This window comes from Anolis sagrei, chromosome X (assembly GCF_037176765.1).
Source record: "Anolis sagrei isolate rAnoSag1 chromosome X, rAnoSag1.mat, whole genome shotgun sequence".
NCBI lineage: Eukaryota > Metazoa > Chordata > Lepidosauria > Squamata > Dactyloidae > Anolis > Anolis sagrei.
In genome coordinates this window covers 35,747,054-35,770,829 of record NC_090034.1, presented here as the reverse complement: position 1 = coordinate 35,770,829, position 23,776 = coordinate 35,747,054, and the positions used below count along the sequence as shown (strand labels likewise).

At 40.3% G+C, this 23,776-nt stretch overlaps 1 protein-coding gene across 3 annotated transcripts in view; it reads right to left on the bottom strand.

The window, feature by feature from the left end:
- DGCR8 (DGCR8 microprocessor complex subunit) overlaps positions 1-23,776 on the bottom strand; it is a 71,753-nt gene that overhangs the window by 9,324 nt on the left and 38,653 nt on the right. Inside the window, exons 1-13 of one of the 3 annotated variants that reach the window (XM_060785711.2) lie at positions 20,335-20,590; positions 13,373-14,363; positions 12,885-13,044; positions 12,226-12,368; positions 11,350-11,632; positions 10,705-10,902; positions 7,861-7,962; positions 6,574-6,672; positions 6,223-6,305; positions 5,347-5,447; positions 3,621-3,727; positions 928-1,055; positions 376-489 (exon numbers count right to left, since the gene is read on the bottom strand). In XM_060785711.2, the coding sequence (XP_060641694.2) occupies positions 376-489; positions 928-1,055; positions 3,621-3,727; positions 5,347-5,447; positions 6,223-6,305; positions 6,574-6,672; positions 7,861-7,962; positions 10,705-10,902; positions 11,350-11,632; positions 12,226-12,368; positions 12,885-13,044; positions 13,373-14,092 (2,238 nt within the window). In that variant the 5' untranslated portion in view covers positions 14,093-14,363; positions 20,335-20,590. Of the gene's footprint in view, positions 1-375; positions 490-927; positions 1,056-3,620; positions 3,728-5,346; positions 5,448-6,222; positions 6,306-6,573; positions 6,673-7,860; positions 7,963-10,704; positions 10,903-11,349; positions 11,633-12,225; positions 12,369-12,884; positions 13,045-13,372; positions 14,364-15,148; positions 15,611-20,334; positions 20,591-23,776 lie in introns of those variants that run through there. The other 2 variants (XM_060785712.2, XM_067473186.1) reach the window with 2 other exon arrangements.

Below are 23,776 nucleotides of genomic sequence, written 5' to 3'. Positions count from 1 at the left end.
TAGAAAATTGGAACATTCTTTCTGGAAAGAAAGAGACACCAGGCAAAGTATCCCATCCTTTCCACAGAAGTAAGGCAATCTGAGTTGTCTTAATAACACAAGGCCATGTGAGCAAATGTAACGACTCACCAAACAAAAAAATCAACCTTCAATGTGAGAAGCTGGGGACCTACTGACACCATCGACTCAAACAAGCTGAGAAAAAATTATATAAAAAGGGGAAAAAAAGTATACCTAAATGTCATAGTACTCACATAGATCTGACACATGTTTAAGTAGCAATAATCAGGAAAGAAGTTTGCCAGACAAAACCATCACTGACTTTCAGTGTTCTCAGCACTGAACAGCAATGCATGGCCATAAGCAACCGCTCACCCTTTCCTGTGCCAACTTTCTCATTTCTTCCTGTAACTTATTCAGTATGTGGAGATTTGGCTTGTTCTTTTTGGCATACTGCTGAAGTTCGATCACACTTTTGTCAGAAGTCTCCTGCAAAAAGAAATGAAGAGTGCTCAACTGAACGTCTTCATTTTCACCAGGATTAAAATCATTTCTGAAAACACCATCATGTAATTCTTTCTGTTATGCAAGTTCATTTCAGTGGTCAGTTCATCCATTCCTTTGCAAGACAGGAGCCATGAAACTTTATTTATTCGTTTACTTACTGTAGTTACATTCTGCCTTTCTCACCCCTAGGGGGACTCAAGGCGGTTTACAACATACTAATGACAAAATTTCAACGCCAACATACAGGACACAAAGAAATCATAACTGGTTACTACACAGAACTATGTAAAATCAATTAAAACCCATTAAACTTAAAACCAAGGCAGTTTTACTATTTCAGGCGGTGATGGGAGAATGAACAACAGAATCCGACTGTTGCAAACAAAGGCATTTAAGTAGCCTGCAAGACATTACTCTTACCTGCTTGACCATTTTGCTGCTCTCTCTTCCATACATGCGCAATAAAGAGCCCCAATTTTTGACATGGGGGTGCAGCAACTGAAGGATTTTCTGAGAAGCCAACTGTTTTCCCACTCTCTTGTTCTTACCTAAAATCGCCATGAAACAAAGTCTTAAAGTCAGGTTCACATACTAAATAGTATTTTGCACCCATGTCTAGTTTAGTTACTGTATTGGCTCTCGTATTTCATTGCTAATATTTCTGCAGCAAAAAAAGTTGATTTAACATCACTTAGCTAGGGATATGAGGTTCTGGGAAAACTGGGTTACAATATTTACACTGTGTTGTCAAAGGCTTTCATGGCCGGAATAACTGGGCTGCTGTGAGTTTTCCAGGCTGTATGGCCATATTCCATATTCCGTTTCGCCCACATCTATGGCACGCATCCTCTGAGGCTGTGAGATCTGTTGGATACTGGGGCAAGTAGGGTTTATATGTATCTCTGTGGAATAATGTCCAGGATGGGAGAAAGAACTCTTGTTTGTTGGAGGTAAGTGGGAATGTTGCCATTGGACAGTTTGATTAGCTCTGAATAGCCTTGCAGCTTCAAAGCCTGGCTTGCTTCCTGTCTGGGGGGATCCTTAATTGGGAGGTGTTAGCTGACCTTGATTGTTTCCTGTCTGGAACACAAAAGGCACGGCAGACTAATCCAACCAGAGAAGTCAGCCATAGCAGAGCACCTGATGAACCAACCAGGACACAGAATATTGGAGAACACAGAAACACTGGATCACTCTAACAACTACCAAGTCAGACTACACAGAGAAGCCATTGAAATCCACAAACATGGACAATTTCAACAAAAAACCATAAAACACTTCCCAAAAAAGGATTCCCCCAGGCAGCAGCAGTCAGGCATTGAAGGTGCAAGGCCATTAAATGCTAATCAAGGTGGCCAGTTGTAACATTGCCTCAAACAGACAAGAGTTCTTTCTCCCACCCTAGACATCGTCTCACAGATATACAAACCCTTCCTTGCCTAGTTTCCTACAGACCTCACAACCTCTGAGGATGCCTACCATAGATGTGGGTGAAACGTCGGGAGTGAATGTTTCCGGAACATAGCCATAAATCCCGGAAAACTCACAGCAACCAAGATATATACATTTTCTTTTAACTTGATTTATAAACGTTTAACACAAGGTTTTCATATATTTATTGCCCCAAAACCCATTTCTAAAAATTTATTTATTTATTTATATGCATTTTTATACCGCTCTTCTCAGCCCTCAGGGCGACTCAGAGCGGTTCACAACAACAATACAATACATAAAGCATGATAAAAACAGTGAAAACAGTTTAAGAATAACAATTATAACAATCAATAAACATCAACATCTCATATTGTCTCATAGTTGAAATCAAGATCCAGTCTCGTCATCCAATTGTTCCATATTTCTATACTAGTTACACTGCCTATTCAAACGCCTGCTCAAACAGCCAGGTCTAAAAACTATGTAGGAGGAAGACTTACATGCATGGTTACACAATCCCTAGTGTTGGTTTGCTTTTTCTGTTCTTTTTATGAGGATTAGTGCAATTCTGTCTGTCTGACACTATGAGAATTGGTGAATTTTCTGTTTTACTAATGTTGATGGCTTCTTCTGTTTTTAGTGTTGGGTTTTTTTTTTTTTGGCTGCTCCTTGAAGTGGCAAAAACTAAAGAAGTTTCTTACAGCTGAGATGTAACAAGAAATTAATTTGACAGAAGTTGTATAACCTGAACAAACTGCTAATTCATGAAGCATCGTGATTTTATGCCAAATCATGTGCATAACAGAGTAACAAAGTGATTTTCAATCTGCAAAAAGGATGAATATTGCATTTGGAAATTATTTAAAGTTTCTTCTTTAGAGGAAGAAAAGCAGGAGAAACGTTTTTCCCAATAGCGTCAAATCTTCAGAATTTTTCCCTGTCTAATCCACAACAAAGAAATCAAATGGAATATGAAAATAATGCAAACCAAACTTTTAAAACATCATTTCAGAACTCTCCAAGGCATCTATAGCAAACATTTAATGACCTTGCAGCTTCAAAGCCTGGCTGCTTCCTGCCTGGGGAATCCTTTATTGGGTAGTGTTAGCTGGCCCTGATTGTTTCCTGTCTGGAATTCCCTTGTTTTTTTAGTGTTGCTGTTTATTTATTGTCCTGATTTTAGAGTTTTTAAATACTGGTAGCCAGATTTTGTTTGTTTTTATGGTTTCCTCCTTGATTAAGTCAGCATCCAAAGGTTTAGCCACACTACACATTTATAACAATTTGATACCACTTAAATTGTCAAGGTTGTTTCCTATCAAATCCTGTGATCTAGTTTGGGGAGAGGCTTTAGCTTCTCTGCCAAAAAGCTCCAATTCAAGTGAGCGTCAGGGATTCTATGTTTCTCACCAAACTACAAATTCCACCATTCCATCAGATGGAGTTAAAATGTTGTTACAGGAGGCTCGGCTTATCAGGTTGCAGACTAATGTTCCCTCCCTTGCTGGAAACATGTCCTAAAAGTAATGAGGACCTTGTGGCCATTGAACCTGTGTAAACACAATACAAAGGATGAACACAAAAGACAGATCTGGGAAAACCCTAAATCAGCTGCCAGCTAGATAATGCAAACCAATTACAAGTAACAAGATTTCTCCCAAAGAAAATGCCATACTTACACCAGCCACGCACAGTATGTTTCCCACATGTCATGACATACTCGCTCTTCTGATTTTTACCAGGAATTACTTCAAACTTTATGGATGTGTCACCCATGCCATGATTTCTTAAGGACAGAGAGAATACCATGAGTATCTTTATCTTAAAGCATGATAACCCCATCTAAGGGACTAAGAGACTACCCTAACCTATTAAAGAGCTACATTTTTATATTTTTATAGATATTTAACTGTTCAATGTGTTTTTTTATTATGCTTGACTGATTTATATGTTTGAGCCAAGGTGTTTAATTTGTTTATTTTTAACTTTCTGTTATAATTTTTATTGTGTTATTGCATACAGCATTGAATGTTTGCTATTTTTCACCTTTGGAAGCTGCCCTCAGCCCCTTCAGGGAGAGAGGGCGGGTTAAAAATAAAGATGATTATCATCATAGAGCGGATGTGGTTCAGTCAATGCCATTTTCTGAATCAGTGCCCCAAATAAGCCCAGAACAGGCCCAAAAACCAAGATACGAAGACATTTTTTGGCCTATGTTATCTAACTCCAAAGCCCCTTGACTCCTCTGCCAACAGGTTCTTGGAGGTTTTTGGATAAGGGGAGGCTCTGGGGAGGGTTGGTGGAATATGAGTTTCAAAGGCCATTTTAATGCATTTTCTCTATTTTAATTCTGTTTTTATCACACTGTTATTATTTGTTTTTTAACTCTTGTCTTGCTCTTTTTAAACTATTTAGTGTGAACAGATGTTAGCTGCCTTAGGTCCCCATGGGGAGAAAGGTGGGATATAAATAAAGATAATAATAATAATAATAATAATAATAATAATAGACTCCTATTTTTTAAAACTGCATCTAAAAAATTCAAAAACCACTCAAGACACCACAAAACCATGGCAGTTTGTATGCTAACCTTCCCAATATTAACATTCAAATATATTTACATCACTCCTTGGAACTGAAAATGATCCAACATCAATCTTCTGTCCTTCTACACAGTTGCTTGCTCTCGATGTAAATTAAAATAGGTTTGGCACCAATAATAGAAAAGCCTAAGACATTGGACTGATATAACTCTCTCTATGGTGGAAAAGTATTTATAATATTCTACTCAACATTACTGAAAACATGAAGTTTTGATAGTTCTGTTCAACAAAAGGACAGGCCTCCCAAAAATCTGTAGCTCTAATATATGCATAGAAATAAACTATAGATATTTTATTTAAACCTAAGTATGTCTGAATCACAACAGTCCCATGCTTAGCTATTCCTTCTAAAGTAATTTGGCTGAACTATTCATAACTAAACCCCATTCTCATTTGTGACTATACTACAATGTGAGCAAAACTAAAAGCGAGCCCTTCGAGGGGAAATAACCAAACTATTGACCTCTCCCAGAAGTATTCATTGTACTTGCACATAACAGAATGCATTATATGCTGCATGGTCTACAAATTATTACTATTATTAAGCCAGATATTTCGTATTATGCCCACAAAGCAGACACAAGCAGGCACCTGAGTTTTAAACACCAAACAATTCCTAGTTAAAGCTGTCTTCAACCCTCGAGTCTGACACCGACTTCCCCAATGGAAAAATGGAAGAACGGATATGATTCTTAACATAATCAAGGCGTTACTAAAAGGTTTTCCTCCTAGCACCCAGTATTACAAAAACTGTGGTTTAAGACCATCTCCTGATTGATAAAAGGTAAGCATTCAGGCTTACCTTTTAAGGCACTCATGAAGGATTTGATATGGAGATAAAAGTCCAGCTTTACTGGTCAGTTCATATACCCGTGAGTCTTCAATACTGATATGGTTGAAATACTGCAACAAAATGGGCATGCTGTCATTTAACGGTCGAACACCTATCTGTAGTCTTTGAGATACTTAAATGTTATATCCAAACATCTTTAAAGTTTTATTTGGATATACAGTGAGTCCTAGGCATCTGCTGGGATTTGGCTCCAGGATGTTTTCCTTATATAATATTGCCAAATCAAGGTTTGCTTTTGGGACTGGGGAATATTTTAAATGCAGAATCTATGGATATAGATGGCTAGCTAGACAGCTTGCAGGTATTTTAAGGCATAGCCATTCAAAACAGAACATTTCCATTTTTACAAAAAGACACAGCCATCAAATTCTGGTTAAAATAATTGAAGTACAATCCTATGTTTGTCTACTTGAAATATATGTGCTTCGTATAGAATGGTGTATTAACTTCTACCACCACCTTCCCATATCCCTCCCTTGTAATAGTCTTCCTAACCCAAGGATCTAGACGAAGCCATCAAGGTGGAAAAAAGGTGAGTTAGCCTGATTCTCATTTGAAGATTTGACAAGTCTAAAATTAAAAACTAGTAAGAAATACTGGAAGGACAGATGGTTTTTAAAGGTAGGATGAGAGAAAGAATAAGAAAGGCACCTGTGCCCCAAACCCCAGCAGAGGGCTGATTGTAATAAAACCAGCAGTATGACATTTTGTAATAGTAGATAGAACATCAGATCAGACCCCATTAAATTGAAAACCTGTATACATAGTATGCATGCAAACCCAACTGCCAAGTAACCACACAAAGGACTGTATAGTAAACCATACCTCCAGTTCCTCACTATCTTTGGGCTTTTCCTCAGAGGTCTGTTTCACAAAGTCAGGAATTAGGATTTCCAGTGTGGCTCGAGCTATACAAATAAATCATTGAAACACTTAAGATCCTGGTGCAAGCACTTATTCGGCTAGTCTATCTTTCTTTTCAAGAAGCCAGATGATCACAAAACATATTTTAAATGGGAAAGAGAATTTTTAATTTTTTTAAAAGCAGTGCTAACTTTAAACCAGGGACTTCATGCCTATTTTATTTTCATCATGCATGGAAATTATAGTCGAAAACTTATAGGCACTAGCCATCACTCAAAAACATTCAAAAGGTAGTACTGATGTATATATTACCAGCTTTATTCTTGGCAAGTTTCTTGCTGCTTGCAGTTCCTGCCCCATATGTGACGCCATCAATAATAACTGAGGCTCCAAAAGGTTCACTTGGGTTCTCTGTAAAGAGGGAGGAAAGAAAAACTGCAAAGCACAGGATCTAAACAAGCCCGAATTCTTTTATTTATTATTACATTATCCAATCAATGACTTAATGTTATATTGTTTTGGGGGCTATTTTTTGTGATTTTTATTAATAATTTCCAAATATTTTTTCTAGAGGGTATGGTAGGACAAAGAGAACAGGTAAGGTACTTATGATAGTGATAATTAAATCTTAACAAATATCTAGTAAGTCAATGAGGGTGAAGAAAACTGTATAGAGGCAAGGGGAAAATTATATAACATTTTACTGTGTCACATCCAACAAACCCTAAATGTTTGTTATTGAGATGTTCAAAACAATGTTTACACAAAAATTGCTGATTTTCAGAATTATTTTAATATGACAGAACTACTCCAAAAGTAATTTTTGAAATGCTGATAGTCCTCAAGTGATATAATAATTTTAACATAATCTGTAAGTATGAGGACACAAGTTTATTTATTTATTTACATTATTTATACCCCGCCATTCTCACGATGCAGGGGACTTAAGAGCACCTTACGGAACACACAACCGGCAAACATTCAATACCAATTATATAATTAACAAGGACAGACAACACAAACAGAGCTAAAGGCAGTTTTCCCATCTTATTTCCGGCATCCCTCTCCCTTCTCTTAAGAATACATCTCTAAATTTTGCAACCTAAAACTCTACGTTATCCAATCAATGTCTTAATGTTATATTGTTTTGGAGGCTATTTCTTTGTGATTAAATTACAGATTTCATACTATTAAAAGTTTAAGAAACAGGTCAAAGTTTGCTTGTTTGCCTTTTCTCCACCAATCCCCCTTCCTTTCCTATTTTTACTTTAGGTTATACACCTGACTGCTTTGATTTTGCTGAGCTGCAAACCATTCAGGGAATCATTTGGGTGGAAGTGATTTAAATAAAATTAAGTAAAACTCATATGTGAATGTTATAATACTAAGATTTTCTTTTTACAATTCTACAAATATTATAAAAAAGAATTACAACAGGAAGAATGTGCACCTGTTGACATTCTGAAATGCAAATACTTCCACAGAAAATCTTATGCAGCACTGTAAATTATATACTTCCCTAATACTCGTAGAATCAAATCAAGTATAAACACTGCACATAAAAATTACCTGATCAAATGTATTAGACTGTACACTTACCACATTCAAAGAAATTGTAAACAGGTCGGACTTTCAGGACTCGTTGCATATATTCATGCAGGATACAAACTTCAGACTTCCCATTGGGATTAATAACAAACTCTAGAAATATAAAAGCATTTCATGAATGCAATTTTAAGTGTAAAACAGTGCAGCTTAGGCATTAACAACTTTGGTGAGTTCAAAGAGGAAAATATATAATTATAACAGATTCTTCCAGCAGTCACCTGTACCTTCACACAAATAGGCTTGGGCTTGTACAAAAGCTGCATATAGAAAAATCTACAGCTCAACGGCCTATTGGGAACATCCAAGCATCAAGCTATTGCTCCCTCAATTTTGAAATTTGCCAACGAAGTGTCAAGGACCCATAAGGGATATGGTAGGGTAAGTTTGTGAGGGTACAGATGACCATGCAAATAATTATAGTTACAGGTAAGCAAGCTATTATTCTTCATGGTTTCTGTGCCTTACACAAATGAGCAACTAAGAAACTTACCATAGGAAAGTGGGTAAGTCATTGTGTAATTGAAGAAAAGGTAATTCATTGATGTAAGATGTCCACACAAAATATGACAGACACAATCACTGACACGACACGAAAGATGACAGACACATTCACTGTCATGATAAGATTGCCTGGTTGATGCATATCATCACTCCTTAGTAAAGGGAGACCTTTCCCAGGTAGGAGAAGATTGGAGAGATTGATGAGAGGGAGAAACTGGTGCAGAGTCTTCGTCCGAGTCTGATGTTTCCTCAGGTTGATCACACTTCTTGTGCGTTGATTTTCTATGTTTAGATTTATCCTTTGCTTTGCGCGGCACTGCAAACTTGGCAACTTTAGCCACAGGTGTTGGGGTTATGGGAACCACTTGGTCAGTCGTGGATGTTGGTACCGAAGTAGGAACAGCTACTGGTAGAGAGTCGGTCAAAGGCACTAATGGACGTTTTTGAGGCTTGTTGATCGACACAGAAGCTGTATACAGAGGCTGATTAGTTGCCGCTTGAGAGGCCACTTGTAGAGACTGCTCCCAGCAGTAAGCTTTCAGACGGAAAGCCCTGCTTTTCAGTGTCTCCGGGAGGAAGCTTTGGCAGATGGAGCACTCGTCGACAATATGCCCTTCTCCAAGGCAAAAAAGGCACTCGGAATGCCCGTCCCACAAATGCAGCTTGCGGATGCACCGGGAGCAGCGTTTGTAATGGCTTGAAGAGGCCATAAGAGGATGGGAAAGTACAAGAGCCAAAACAAAAAACTGGAAATAAATTTTGGGTTTTTTTTACGATCAAGTAAAAAGATGAACTAAATTAGTAAATTATTAAAGATAGGGGGTTTAGAAAATAATTAAGGGAGGACTGGGTGCTAAAGAGCAGCAGGGCAACCAAAGGGGAGTTTCTTCATCGGTGGACAAAGTGAATCTGAGGGAAGAGTCACTTGATGTTTGAGACACGCGCAATAGAAGGGAGGAGCCAAGGATGCTCTCAACAAGCTGTTGAGCTCTATAACTTTCTAAACAGGGCTTCTGTGCTTTTGCAACGTCATTCATATGCCGCACAGGGACCACGGTGAAGAATCAGATTAACCCTTTATTAATCCAGCCCAACATAATGTTTTTAAATAGGCAGCATCGCCTGAAGCATCTACCTCACACTTCAACCTAACTGTCTAGTGCAGGCATGGGCAAATTTCAGCCCTCCAGGTGTTTTGGACTTCAACTCCCAGAAATCCCAGCCAGTTTACTAGCTGTTAGGAATTGTGGGAGTTGAAGTCTAAAATACCTGGAGGGATGAAGTTTGTGAATCCCAAACACTGCATATTGGAAATAAATACATCACGAAACACCTCCAAGGTTTCATCCTCAAGACTCATAAAGATAGTAATTTAGGATTCATTTTCTCTCAGGCACAATTCTTGTTCCCCAAAGATGCATAACAAATAGCCCAACCCTATACCTGCCAAATGCAACATTTCAGTCTATGCCGTACCTTTGAAAGCAAGATAGAAGATGGGCAATTACCCCCAATCAGTCCAAATCCAGGATTATCAGATACATGAAGCCTCCCATCACCAAAACAAAACAATGAAAACTGACCAAGGACAGAAGTTACTTCAAGTTTGGGGTGGGGGGAAGACAACCCCTGCACCCCTCGTTGTTTTCCATTTTGATCTAAACTATAAGTCATATAGCATGGCAGGGTTTGAAAGACAATGTCTTGTAAAGCTAATTGAGCTATTGCAAAATCAAACAAGAAATAACATTTCTGAACTAATGGATGGGGTAGGTATGGGTGCCCTCCCTTTCCAACATCACCAAGACACTAACATCCTATCTTGGGTTTTGTTTGGTTTGGTTTTGTTTTTTTTACTCCAGATTTGATAACTCATAGTCATCAGGGCTCATAATAAAGGATGATGTAACCCAAAACAGCTAGCAGGCATCAAATTGTTTAGTTCTGCCCTACGGACCTGAACCATGATACATATCCAACAAGCATACAACCTGCAGGGGAGGTGGTGGAGGCTTTGTGTTTTCCCTTAAGCATGTAAAAGACAGCATAAGGGAAAAAACCCCAATGGTAACTTTAGAGAGCTCTGTATCCTATCTGAAACCAGCTCTTCATTACAATAGGAAGCAGAAGTACAGACAAAACAAGATTCATACTGGTGTGATAGTCACATTCTTCCATTGAAGCTAAAGAAAACCAACTACTGTAATGCTATAATTTGTAACTCTGGGACAGGAGAAAGAAAAATATGACCAAACCTGATTACACTTTTTCAATTAAAAAAACCAAACATTATATAGTTAGGAATTCTAAAACGATTATAGTAAAAATGCCTACCTTTCTTGGTGGGTGCGTCCTGTACAGACAAGGTAATAAGCTTTTGATTGGCTGGTAAAATGGGTCGCTCAGATTCTGCCTGTTTCCTCTTCATCTCACGATTGAACTGTCGTCTCTCAGCCCAGGTTCGGAACTTCTTTACAGTTACTTGTTCAAAATCAAAGCGTTTTTCAAGGTAGTGTCTAAAATCTTCAAGATCTAGAAGGAATAATCCCACCCGCCCCCTGGTTATTTCACATGTGTCTAAAAAGCTAGCATTTTCATTTAGTTAGACATGGATTCAATGAAGTCTGAAATGAGAGCTGACTGCTATTTAACACACACAGAGCTGTAACTCACAGAAAAGACTATGTGTGCCATAGTTTGGATAGGAGAAAAAAAGTAGGCAACCTGTTTCTTTACAATATATATCAAGTCCCAACAATGCAATGATAATACTGAACAGATGGTACACTAAAAAAATCACATACTAGCTGAAAGCTCAAAAATTAAATAAACAATCTATACTCAATAGGGCTTGAATTATGGGATACTTTCTAGGTATCATATAGTATTGAAGCCATCCAGTTCACAGGTTTTCTAGCTTCCATCACATATGTAGCTGCAGATTTTCAGAACCCCCAAACTACTGATTTCAACACTTACCTACTGATTCATCTTTGCACACTTCAACTTTGGCCTTCACTTGACCTAAAGCTCCTTGTGCTGCATCTCCTGCAGAAGTCTCTCTCTCTTCTAAATTCCCAGAATCAGCAGCCGTGGAGTCTGGTTCCTCTGCCTGGCAGTCCACTTCCAAAGACTTATCCAATAGCTTAACAGGCGATACTTCCCCATTTGGCGTGATGTCATTGCTTTGTTCCCTTTCCTCGTTTTCTTTCATTTTCTTATAATGCAAACAAGGAATGCTACTCAGAGGAGGATCATGTTTCTGCAAGTATAAGATTACATATTAAAATATGAGAACAAGATTACAAACCTAAATGAAGTCATTTTCAAAGATGATCAAAGTGTACCATATGTATGTCCCAATGTTTACTAGTGAGGGTCCAGAAATGAGATTTTTCAATAGCTTCACTATGTGAAAAATGTGAAAAAAGATATACCTGGTTGTCTAAGGGTTCCTTCTGACATGTCTTACTCTAGCCAGTACACATTTTGGTGCCTCAAAGGTTATGCCTGTTTCTGGGTATATTTGACCTCCTGATTCCAAAAATGGCACCAGTTTCACACCATCAACTCTAGTTTGTGAGATACAGATCATATGCCATCTACCAGTCACCATCTGCTTGCCCATAGAAAACAACGATAACCATATAGAAGAAACTAGAGCTGATGTGGTCTATTCAATCACAGACACAAATCAATATTCTAAATAAAATTAGATCTGGCCTTTGAACAAAGAATTCATCAATTCTCCATGAGCAACAGTGATAGTTTTAGACCACCACCAAAAAAAATAAACACCTGTAGAAACATTGAAAATTTAATAAATTTCCAAGATTACGGAAGTACGATCCATACCCTGATGCTTCCCGTTCCCAAGAAATAAGGTCTGGACCAGGTAACTACTCTGGATTCTCTGTGGAGATATACAGGAATGCCTGAGTTATGGAATGTCATGATCCATCCATCAGGCAAGGGCTCCGTTGGGGGGCGGCCACGACCTTTAAAAGAAAATGAGACTATTTACTGAACAAGGCTTCAAATAATTACTAGAAACCTTTCTAAAATTGTCAGAATATCAAAATACACACACACACCCCTTCAAAAACCCCGACACTTTTGAAGGACCCTGTTGCTATTCAAGTTTCAAAATGCATGAACATATTGCATGGAAGATTTCATAGAGAAGAAAAGATCTTGTGGAGACATTCCAAATTTGAGATATGTGACCTGAACATTCTCCATTTCTCTCCTCAATATAATGAACACACCCTGCCTCCGTCTACGAGAAGTTGCAGTCCAAATAAAATGAAATAATAAATTGTAAACCTAATTTTGAATTCTCTTTTAGTGCATGAAATGAAAATACCTATGAAGAAGGGGGGTGGGAGGGCTATGCCTGACAGGTACAGCAGGTCACAACATTTATGAAGAATCCCAGAGCCCTTATTGAATGGCCACATCATTAACTGCAAACAGTCTATGTACAATGTCACAAACATAATAATGTAACTTACCTTTAAGGACAGTTTTAATTTTGGTCATCATTGGCTGCACACTTGTTTCTCCATCAGACTGATGATCACTCTCTGCTCCGTATTTCTCATCAATTCTCCTCTTTTTGGGAACACAGAGGCCCTCTTCCAGCAGAGCATCCACATCATTATCAAATTCATCCTGAAAAACACATTATCAGACACCATGCCCCTATAGCTATTCCTCTCAGATGAAGCTGATAAGCAAGACTGATTTACACATAAAGCACTAACAATAAATCTGGCATACTGTCAAGTGATGATTGGTAGAAAGTAGAGGAATAAAACCAACATTGAAGACAAGGCATTATTGGCATTCTTTTTAAAAAAATCTCTTTTAAATGGTTGAGCCCCAAATCCACAAAACTGATTCCCAAGTCCCTCAAATATTTTACTCCATAGACAGTTAACACAAGACACATTTTGTAGTTTTCAACTGCCCATAAAATTCAAAATAGAAATGTACTTACCTCATATGAATAGTTTAAAGTTTCTTCATCCACTTTGTCTCTCTGAATGATTGCTTTAGATGTAAACCCTCCTTCTTCATCTATTTCCATCAAATTCTCAGTAAAATCTTCTAAATCATCCAGAACTGCATACTCCACTCTCTTTTCCTGATCTACCTCATTGTCCTCCTCCTTTTTGTCCTCATTTTCACCAACTAAACAAGCCGCCTGGCAATCACTTTCCCCAGCAAGAGGACAAGCATGCATATCCCCATTAATATTATTGACACCTAAATCTGAATCTGCCTCATAATCCTGCTCAGCTCCAGTGTACAAAACTTTTCTGTCTTTACTTTTGCAGCTCTCTGTAAAGCTAACACTGATCTTTACATCTTTAAGCAACTTAAGATCTGGGGTGAATTTTCTAACTGAAGGCGCATGGCGAGCCGTTCTTGGGCTTTGGTCACTATTAGGTTCTATGAGAAGACTACTCTTGTAACAGGAAGATCCCTTTGTGAGAAGCTGTGTTCCGCCGGCAGTGTGCACGTCCTCAGCAGGGTTATCTGACTGTCCATCACCACCAGAGCCAACGTCCATTACCTCTGCGTCACTGGACGTTTGCAGGGGAGGTGGTGGAGGCTGTTCATTAGGAGGCAGTGGTGGGGGACAAGAGGGAGTCTCCACATTCGCTTCTGTTGCCGGTTCTTTTGGAAGGGGAGGTGCAATCTCAGAACTCTCCATAATTAAAACTTACAAAAGAAAAGGATTTAATTTTCTTAAAGGCAAATAAATCTATTCCTAACATGCAGAAGTCCATCAGGATCGGGTCTGTCAATCTGCAACACTGATGACTCAATTAAGCTGACTACATTGTTCTTTTCATTAATGTAGACAGCTTTCAGAATCACTGTCTCAATTACTGGAAATCACAATGCATTCAGCTTAAATAGCTGGCATCGAAGTAAACCGCATCTTCACTGGCCAAATGCAGGTGTCCTTTTCTTCTTTCAACCTATGAAGAAAAAAATGTGTTGTCACGGAGAAGCTTTAACTTCCGATTTGTTTGTGAACAAATAGGGCAATTCTAACCTACAACATTCAGAAGAACACCTTTTACCTACAGGCTGTTAAACAGTATCACAATTAGAAATATGTTCTAAGTACAGTAGTGATATTAAACGTCATTGGATGAAAATGAATAAATATTTTTAACCAGTTATGCAAAACCATCTTGCCATCTAAGCAACAAATTGCCGAACAGCTCTGTGACACATTTACTGTTCCTTATGCTATGAAAAGCTAATACCGACTGACATACAGAAAATGCCAATTTTGAAAAGCACTCTTAATTAAAATCAAGCACGACCCTTCAATAACAAGTCTACGGCAATCTGAAAAATAACTTCAACAAGTATTAATTCTAGGGTACGTACAAATTCTCAATCTTTTTTTTTTTTTTGTAGAATGTATGCATGGCAAAACACATTAAGTGTGTTTGTCACAGGGGACCTTGCATACGTGAACTACAATAATCTGCTCAACCAAAAGAAATAAATGACCTTTTCTTGCTCTGACTGGGAGACATCCAGCAAAGACATTTATCTTACTAGATACAGCCCGCAAGACAAAGCAGTATTAATCCTAAAGAACCTGCCAAAAATCTGTCATATTCCAAACATTATTTTACTGTCAGTTGATAACTATAGTAAACACAAAAATTTCTCAAGTATGCGTATTTTCACAAATTTTTCAATTTGATCAACAATGACCATGTAGAGGTAGATGGAAATTTCTTACCTGTTGCTAATTGTTTTCACCAAGTCCCTCTATGTATACCCAGAGGTTTTAAGTCCTCCTACCAGCAGGATAATAAAGCAATAACTCCTCTTTACACATAAGCAGCTGCATTGACTGGCTTAAGTCAAACTTTTCCCAAGTAGTATACAGACAGTTCCTGAGTAACAATCATCCGATTTACAAATGACTCATAGTTAAGAACAGGGGTCAGACAACAAGAAGTGAGAGAAATCTACCCCTATGAAGGGAGAGTCACCCCTGAAAAGAGTTATCATGAGGAAAAGGTGTCTTAATTGAAGCTTTATCACCCATCTTTGTTTCAACAACAAGCCAAATTTTTCAAAATCCAATTATCACAGGGACAGAAAGTGAGGTTAAATCTTCTGAACACGGACATAGACAGCAAAACGAACACCACAGGTGTGTTACACCTTCCCTGTGTTATCCAAAGCGCTCTCTCTCTCTCCCCCTCTCCATATATATATATATATGAGTCCCATCGGGGAGATAGGGTGGGGTACAAATAGTTGTATTATTATTATTATTATTATTATTATTACTATTGGCTGGAGTTACATCAAAAATGTATCTGTTCCACCTTGCAAACAAATTCAACTTGAGAACAAACCTAAAGAACCTATCTTTTTTGTAACCTGGGGACTGCCTGTATATAATACCTTCAAATATTTCAAGAGAATCAAATGCATCCAAACACAATACATTCAACCACCATCTCCTCCACCTCAAGATAAGCAGCCTTCTCCCCACTGTACTTTCAACTCATGAATGCATCAGAAAAACTGAGGACTTCGAGAGATACAACTTGTATCTTGCGAACACATTTTCATTTAGAACAAAAAGGAAGGCAGGTAAACAGATGGATGGAAATCTGGAAAAGCTCTCATATTCCTGCTATAAGAAGTAAGGAATATTCAAGAACCCTCACCACATCCATTTGGGTAACTGGAAGAAGACCTCTACATAAGTTGGAAAGAATTAATACTCTTCTGAAAAAGGAAAGTCCCAACCTTGCCAATGCCCATCTAAGATGTGATGCAGGACGTGGGTGGGGAGATATACTATAATGACACTTTCTGCACATTACATTGTATCTTCTGGAATACAAAGATGCAGACTGTGAAGTGCACCACTAAATATTACTACAATTGCTGTAGGAAACGTGAGTGCATATGTATCAACAACACTTTCTCCGTTTGTTAAAATTTGTTAAAAATGTAATACAATTGTCTGGTTGATACTGACACGATAAATATAAAATAAACAACACTTTCTGCAGTGAACATAAAGGTTAAAGATGGTAAAGAATGCCTGTAAACACATTGTATAACATGTTTACAAAGCTTGGATAAAATCAATTACTAAATGCATACATCTGCTGAGGAGAACAGCACTGCAACGCCAATGTTTCTTGCAGTCATAACATGTAGCTTAGAAGATTTTCTGGTTAAATAATAAACATGCCGAACATGGGATAGCTGCAAGAACCATAGTGTTCATGTCAGTATGCAATTATTCATTCCTAAATATATTTACCTACTATGAAACAATGTTTGGACATGAAAGTGCATCTAGGTTTACAGTTGTTGTTTAATCAATTGCATGGTGTTATACTATTTAAATATAATGGTACGACTCTTTTCTTTTCCTCGGCACTTAAATTGGCTTTGGTTAGCATAAAAGTACAGTATTGACAAATTCCATGGCCAAGTACAAAGAGGAGACGAAAAGAGAATATATAAGGGTCAGGCCAACTGCTCAAAATTCAGAGCTGACATTGCTGTGAGCACAGACAGAAACAGGTTCTGTAAGCCAGTAGTTCCCTCACCCTTGAGAGTCACATAACGTTGTAGGCCTGACATTCACATTCTGAAAGAAAACCATAATGATATTTCAACTGTCCTGTCTCTAGATCACAAAGCTGCATAGATCATCATCACCCCAAACCAGTTTCTAGAAAAAGAAAGCCCACAGACATCTTAAATGTCTTTTAATAGTACACAAGAACAAGCAACTCCTATCTTTCCCAACTGGTAAACTGGAGGCAGATATATTTTCCAACACTCCACCAACCGGTCCGCAAGATGCTCCTGAAAAAGCAGGAAGATATTTGAATCTTATTTTTAAAGACAAAATGCCATTGGTGGAAAAGAGGAATGGTTGGCTGAATAAAAAGGAAAATGAACCAAATGATCTTTCCCTGCTAAACCAGAATAGTGAAGAAGATTCCATCAGAAGGAACATGCTACACATTCTCTGTCCAACACTTCAGCCATGCACTTCCTGCATAACAAAAGTAAGCAACACATACTACAACAAAACTGGTGTTTTGGGCCAGAATGATTCTCAAAAAAGTTAACGTCATTCCTCCAACACTATGAAATACACATTTAAAATTCTGAAAGACATCAAATCCCACCTGATTTTGGAAGCTAAGCTGAGTCAGCCCTGGTTAGTACTAGAATAGGAAGCCACCATCAAATACCAGTTGCTGCAGAACAGGCATCCTAAACCTGTGGCCCTCCAGCTGTTTGGGTCCACAACTCCCAGAATTTCTGGGCATTGGACAAGCTTGCTAGGGCTTCTGGCAGTTTGGGGCCCAAACAGCTGGAGGGCCGCAGGTTGAAGAGGCCTGCTGTAGGTTATATTTCAGGAGAAGGAACTGGCAAAATCATCTCAAAGGATTATTTGCCTAAGAAATCCCTATAGAAACCTAAGGTAACTTGAACGCACACATACATGTGAATACCACATTCCTCTTGTAGGGAATTTTTAGACAAAACTGTAAGTGGAAAGGTAGATCTCTGCTTCTGCAAGACTGGTCAGTATTTGCTCCTAGATGAAGTGATGGGGCACAGGGTTGGAGAAGTTTTTACAAGTTTAGAAAACAGAAAACAAAACCCCAGGAAAATGAAATTAAGCTAAGGAAAGAAAACCGTTACCAACTCTTACTGATAAAAAAATTAAGAAGAATCCCTTAATGGTATTACACAAGAAGCTAAAAAGCGCAAGAAAAGCATGTATCCCATTGAAAACAAAAGAGAACTGTAAGGCATACTTGATATTGTTTGGTTTACAAGAACAGAGAAGTTTGGGCAGCTTTTACGGACAATTCAAAAATGTCCCAAACTCTTTTCAATAATAGCAGAATGTGCTTTTAAAAACCAGCTCCCGTCACCTTTCTAAGGAAAATTGAACCTTTCAAAAGGTACCTCTTAGTAGTCCAGTTGAGTGTGAAGAACAAATGATTTCTTTATGATTATATTGCAAAACATTTTGAGCATTCCTTTAAGAGTATACCAACTATCTGTAAATTACATATTCATTTATTATTGTTTATTAACTTTATTTCTATCACGCCTTTCTCCACATAGGGACTCAAGGTGGCTAACAAATACAAGGATTTGTCACAGAAATACTGTTGGTAAAGGTAATAATAATAATAATAATATTTATTATTTATAGACCACACTATCTCCCCAAAGGGACTCAGGGCAGTTTCCAACATGCATGGCAAACATTCAATGCCAAAAAAGTGGGGGGGGGGGGAATCAAACAAAATTCATTCAGGACAAACCATACTGAACAATATAAAAGCAACCTAACTCTAAACTTAATAACAAACAAAATAATCAACAATAAAACTTAAATAACCTATACAGATTTCAGTTAATATAAATTTAACCCAAATAAAAACAACTAAGTTCCTTATCACCTAGCACAGAACTTCACAAATTTTGTACAAAGTGTAACATGATCATCACACTGAAAACCAAATGACTATTATCAGTTGGGTCTTTGCCAATGAACTTTTCTGCTGCAAAAAAACTCCCCATTACCCCATCTGGGAGTTAAAACACCACAAGCCTGTTTGTTTTGCGTTTCCCTTGAGGATCCCACCCTAGCAACTTTGGCCTGCCTAACAGATGGCCTCCAAAAGACCCAAAAGACAGGAACTGTTTGAGAGAAAGAGAGACTGAGGGGTGGCTCTGTTCACCTGACACCCTTTAGGGCACAGCTTTCCAAACTGTGTGTGTCATTGTGAGTCTGCTGCAGTGTGCAAGTGTGTCCGAGTCAATGTGAAATAAGCAATACCAACTTGTACACCTTTTTACACAGCAAAACTGCCAATTACTAGGGCGCTGCTACTTCAACTGTGGGTCCTCTAAGCCCACGAAAAATTTGGCAACAGGAAAAGGTTTCACCCATTTACACCAATCTGTTAGCAACAAAGGTGAAGTGTTTAATGTGGGCCCTGCAGAAAATGCTTCAGCTGTACTTCATAAAAAGGAGAAACATGGGATTTAGCAAACCTGCAAATGCTGATTTTGTATCAGTAAAAATGTGAGTGTTATACCTCTTTTATATACTTGGGCTCACACAAAAGTTTACTGGGCAGAAAGGGGTTGAGAGTGGATGATGATAATATGATAATAATGATAATAATAATAATAACAACAACAGGATGCCCTGCACTAGTATATTCCTCTTGGATAATCTTGGAAACGGATGTTATGCTCTTACAAAGCATATCATATATATTACAAATAAAATGGAAAGGTTTTCATGAGACATGTTGTGCGTTTGCCCATACATTTCGGGATTACAATTCCTGCCCGAGTCTCTTACAAGGAGTTGCTTCACCCTCCAGAGTTTGCGAGTCAAACTGTATTACGGGGTTACTTCAATGCTGCAGGTCTAAAAAGCGTGTCCCCAAGGAGAAATGTTTGGAAAGCTGAGGCCTGAAGGGGCGGCTCGTGTTCTGCAAAGGGGAAGGGAAGGCGAGCGAGTGCGCCAGCCCCTCTTCTCTCAACTTGGACGCCAACCCTCCAAGCAGGATTCTGCCAGGAGACACGGCACCCTTCCCTCGCGTGGGGAAAAGGAGCCTTTCTGGCCGAGTGGAAACGCGCTTTCCCGCTTGGGCGCGCATTCCAAAGGGTCGCGCGAGGCGACTGCCCCCCTCCCCCCCCCCCGGCCCGACAAGGCTGCAAATCAAGCCGGTCTCCCCTTTTTCCGAGCCTTGCCCGCTCGGACATCGCCGAGGCCCCTCAGGCGCCTGCGAAGCCTCTCCTTCAAAGACCCCGAGAGACAAAGCTTCCCCGCGAAGGCGACCGGAAGTGAGGGCGAAGGTAGAGCTTCCGCTAACCTCCCAGAGGTCCCGCACTCACCTGCCCGAGGCCCGGCGCGTCCCTGCCGCTCCTTCCGGCCTCGCCACTGACTTCCTCCTCCTCTTCTTCCTCGCTGCAGCCAGTACAAGGGAGAAAAGGGAATGGGATGAGCGCCGAAGCCCGCTCCTTCCCACGCCTTCTCTCCTTAGTCCCGGCCAGAATTTGCGTCTCGCCTTTTCCCCTCGCGGCGCCTCTTCAGCGCCGCTGTTTTTTGGCCGCCATCTTTAAAGTCAGCTCGCCTAACCCCCGCCTCCTCGCGGCCCCCAACCAATCGGCGTCGGGTTTCGGCTCCCGCTTTTTTTCCTCATTGGCCGAGCGCCGGCTCAGCAACTGCTTTGGAGCGCGGTCGCCAATAGAAAAGACAGGACTGGGCGGACTAGCCAATAGGAGCGGGAGAGGGGAGACGGTCAGACCAATGGCGTGAGGGAGGCACCAAAACGGTGTGAGGGGAAATTCGGCGGACGGGTAGGAGCGCAGTTGCCGCTTGCCGGCCCTCAGGGGAGGTGGGGTGGTCGTCCACACACACGGAAATATGAGCCAACCGCTTAATAAGCACAGCCAGGACGCCAACCGCGTTCCCTACATATCAGCCCCCCTTCACAGTTCGTTCCCTTTTGATGCCATAAAGATCCACAGGGCAAATGACACTGAGCAAAAGTAAAACTCAAGGCCAATTCGCTTCAAAAATACACAACAAACCCAGAGAAGGCCAGGCAATTGGGGGGGGGGGGGCGCTAAAGAGAACACTGGTGTGTATCCCATGCCTCTCCAAGAAGCTTGTTACGGTTGAACTTGTCGCTCGGGTTTCCTCTCCAAGAGCTGCCCTGAGGCTTCAGGGATTGACTTTCCCCTCCGGTTCGGCAAAGCCCTGCTCCCTTATCCCCCTGCTATCAAAACACGGAAGTGGGTCAAACACAATCGGGGTTTTGCGCAACAACAGCCCTCAGTGGTGCCACAAGGTAAACAGGCAGCTGGTTATCGGGAGCCCAGCGCATCTGGCCTAAAGCTTTCAGCCCTTTGCCGAGGAATCCGATCCCCAGTTGCATAAGGGCTTTAATCCCGAAGGTCTGAGAAAAGCGAGTGCAAGTCGTGTTGTTCTTTCGAGAGGCAAAGCTGTGCCCAAGGTTTCACAACATTGGAGAGATTTGACTCAGGCCTCCTGCCAATATGTCCCAGCCATCGCCTGATGAAATTACTCATATACAAGTCTTGAAATTGTAGTAAAAAAACAACAACCAACCAACACCCCCCCCCCCCCCAAGAAAACAGGGTCGACTTATCCAGGGGTGTATACATCTATTTCTTGTACAAGTTGAGGGCTGGTTTAGGGGTCAAAATGATGGATTTTGATATGAGCCATTGATAGGTCGGGGACACTTCTGCAGAGAACAGAAAGCCCCAGTGCCGCCAGCTGCCATTTCCCCTCCATTCGGAAAGGCCAGAAGTGGAGCCATGATGGAGAGACTAGAAGGGGTTGGTGCTTCTTTTAGTGGAGACAAAAGCTTTCGCATTGACCCAAGTAAGTCAATCCATGTTTCCAGACTGTCTTCAAGAGCAGCTTAATGTAGAACATAAGCCAAGCCACACCATCCAATGTAGAACACAATGGAAAACCAATCCCAAAAAATGAGAGCCATTTAGCCATGGGTCAATGTCAGTCTTGTGCATTAAGAAACCATTCCCTTATCTGTGTAGAGTGGGAAAAGGTGAAAGTTTTGTCTTGAGAGAAGCTAAAAGAAGCGCCAACTGCTTTTATTCTCTCTGTCATGGCTCCACGTCTTGCTTTTTTGGAATCTCTAGGCGGGAAAATGTTGGCAGTGGCCAAGGATGGATAGCCTCCGCAGGCAGCACTAGTACGCTTTCCCTTCTCTACAGAAGAACCCTAGACTTATCCACTAGGCACATCAAAATCCAGAATTCTGGCCACAAGACGCACTCTAGACTTATACGTGAAGCAGACTTATACACGAGCCAATGCACTACTGAGTTCTACATTGGCCAGGCCTCAAAGACAGTCTGGAAACTACGGTCAGGGCAGAATACAGTTCCCTCGGTTCAACTGTTGATCCCAACATCAGTGGTTTGTTTCTGCGCTCAGTGCTGGATCTGGCCTTTAGCAGTGGTTCTCAATCTCTGGTCCTCCAGATGGTTCAGATTTCAACTTCCAGCAGCCAGTTCACAGGAATTCTGGTGGTGAAGTCCCAAGCGCCTAGATAGCCATAGGTTGAGAACTAGTGGGCTAGAGACTATTAGCCATGCAAGCATGTGTTCTTGCTACAGAAGACACATGATGTGTGCAGAAGGCAGATTATTTTCTCTGTCAATTCTAGATTGTTTTCCATGCAAATTAACCAGGAAATGGACAAATGCAGGGTTCTCAACAGGATTATGGCATGTCCTGCTGCCCCCCTCCCTCAGCTTGCATCTGGATTGGAAGACTTGCTGGCCAAAAACTCCTGTGACCTGGAAGCCTCAATGAAGCAGGCAGTTATCCAATAGGAAGATAGGTCAATAAAGTCCACATGGAGAAATTGTGTCTCTCAGAAGCAGTAAAGAATAGTGAAGTATTTAGAGCCATGCCCAAAGGCCTGCTCAACGTTCCTTCCTTAAGCTGCGATAGCAAATTCACCATCTGGTAACCCTTGTGGGTTATATGGCACCCACTGCTACATTACATTAAAATACTGTCAATGCAGATATCAGAATACTGGTGCTGCATTCACATGCATAGAAATGCTTCCCTTTAACACACAAGGAACAGGAAATTTTCAAATTCATGGAGAAATCTGGGTGGTTGTTGTTATGTTTGTTATTACTATTATTATTTGTATCCTGCCTTTTCTCTCTCTCACAAAGAGTAATATTGAAAAGGCCAATAGATGCACTTGCCTAAACTGCCAGCAATGGCAACACCTGATGCATATGACATCTGGGATTCACAGAGGTACAACTATGTGTACTTCCTTGAGTCTAATGAACTCAAGGACTCCTTGGCTAGCGATCCTGTCGATGCTCTGGTCTCCCGCTGGAACAGTGAAATGACCAGGGCTATTGATACAATCGCTCCGGAATGCCCCCTCTCGAGTAACCGAGCTAAACCAGCCTCTTGGTTTACTGAGGACCTGGCAGCGATTTAGCGAAAGAAGAGGAGGCTAAAGTGCGTGTGGCGCCAGAACCCCACCAATCCAGCCCAAACACTTCTGAATGCCTTTCTAAGGTCCTACGAAGTGGCAATAGCGGCGGCACAGAAAACATTTATTGCAGCCAATATTGCATCTGCGAAGAATCGTCCAGCTGAGCTTTTCCGAGTTGTCAGGGGTCTGTTAAACCCACCGAAAAGCGAGACCCCTGATAACTCGGTGGCTCGCTGTGAAGCATTTACTGGGTTCTTCGCAGATAAAATTGCGCGGATCCGGTCAGGTTTTGACGACATATTAACAGC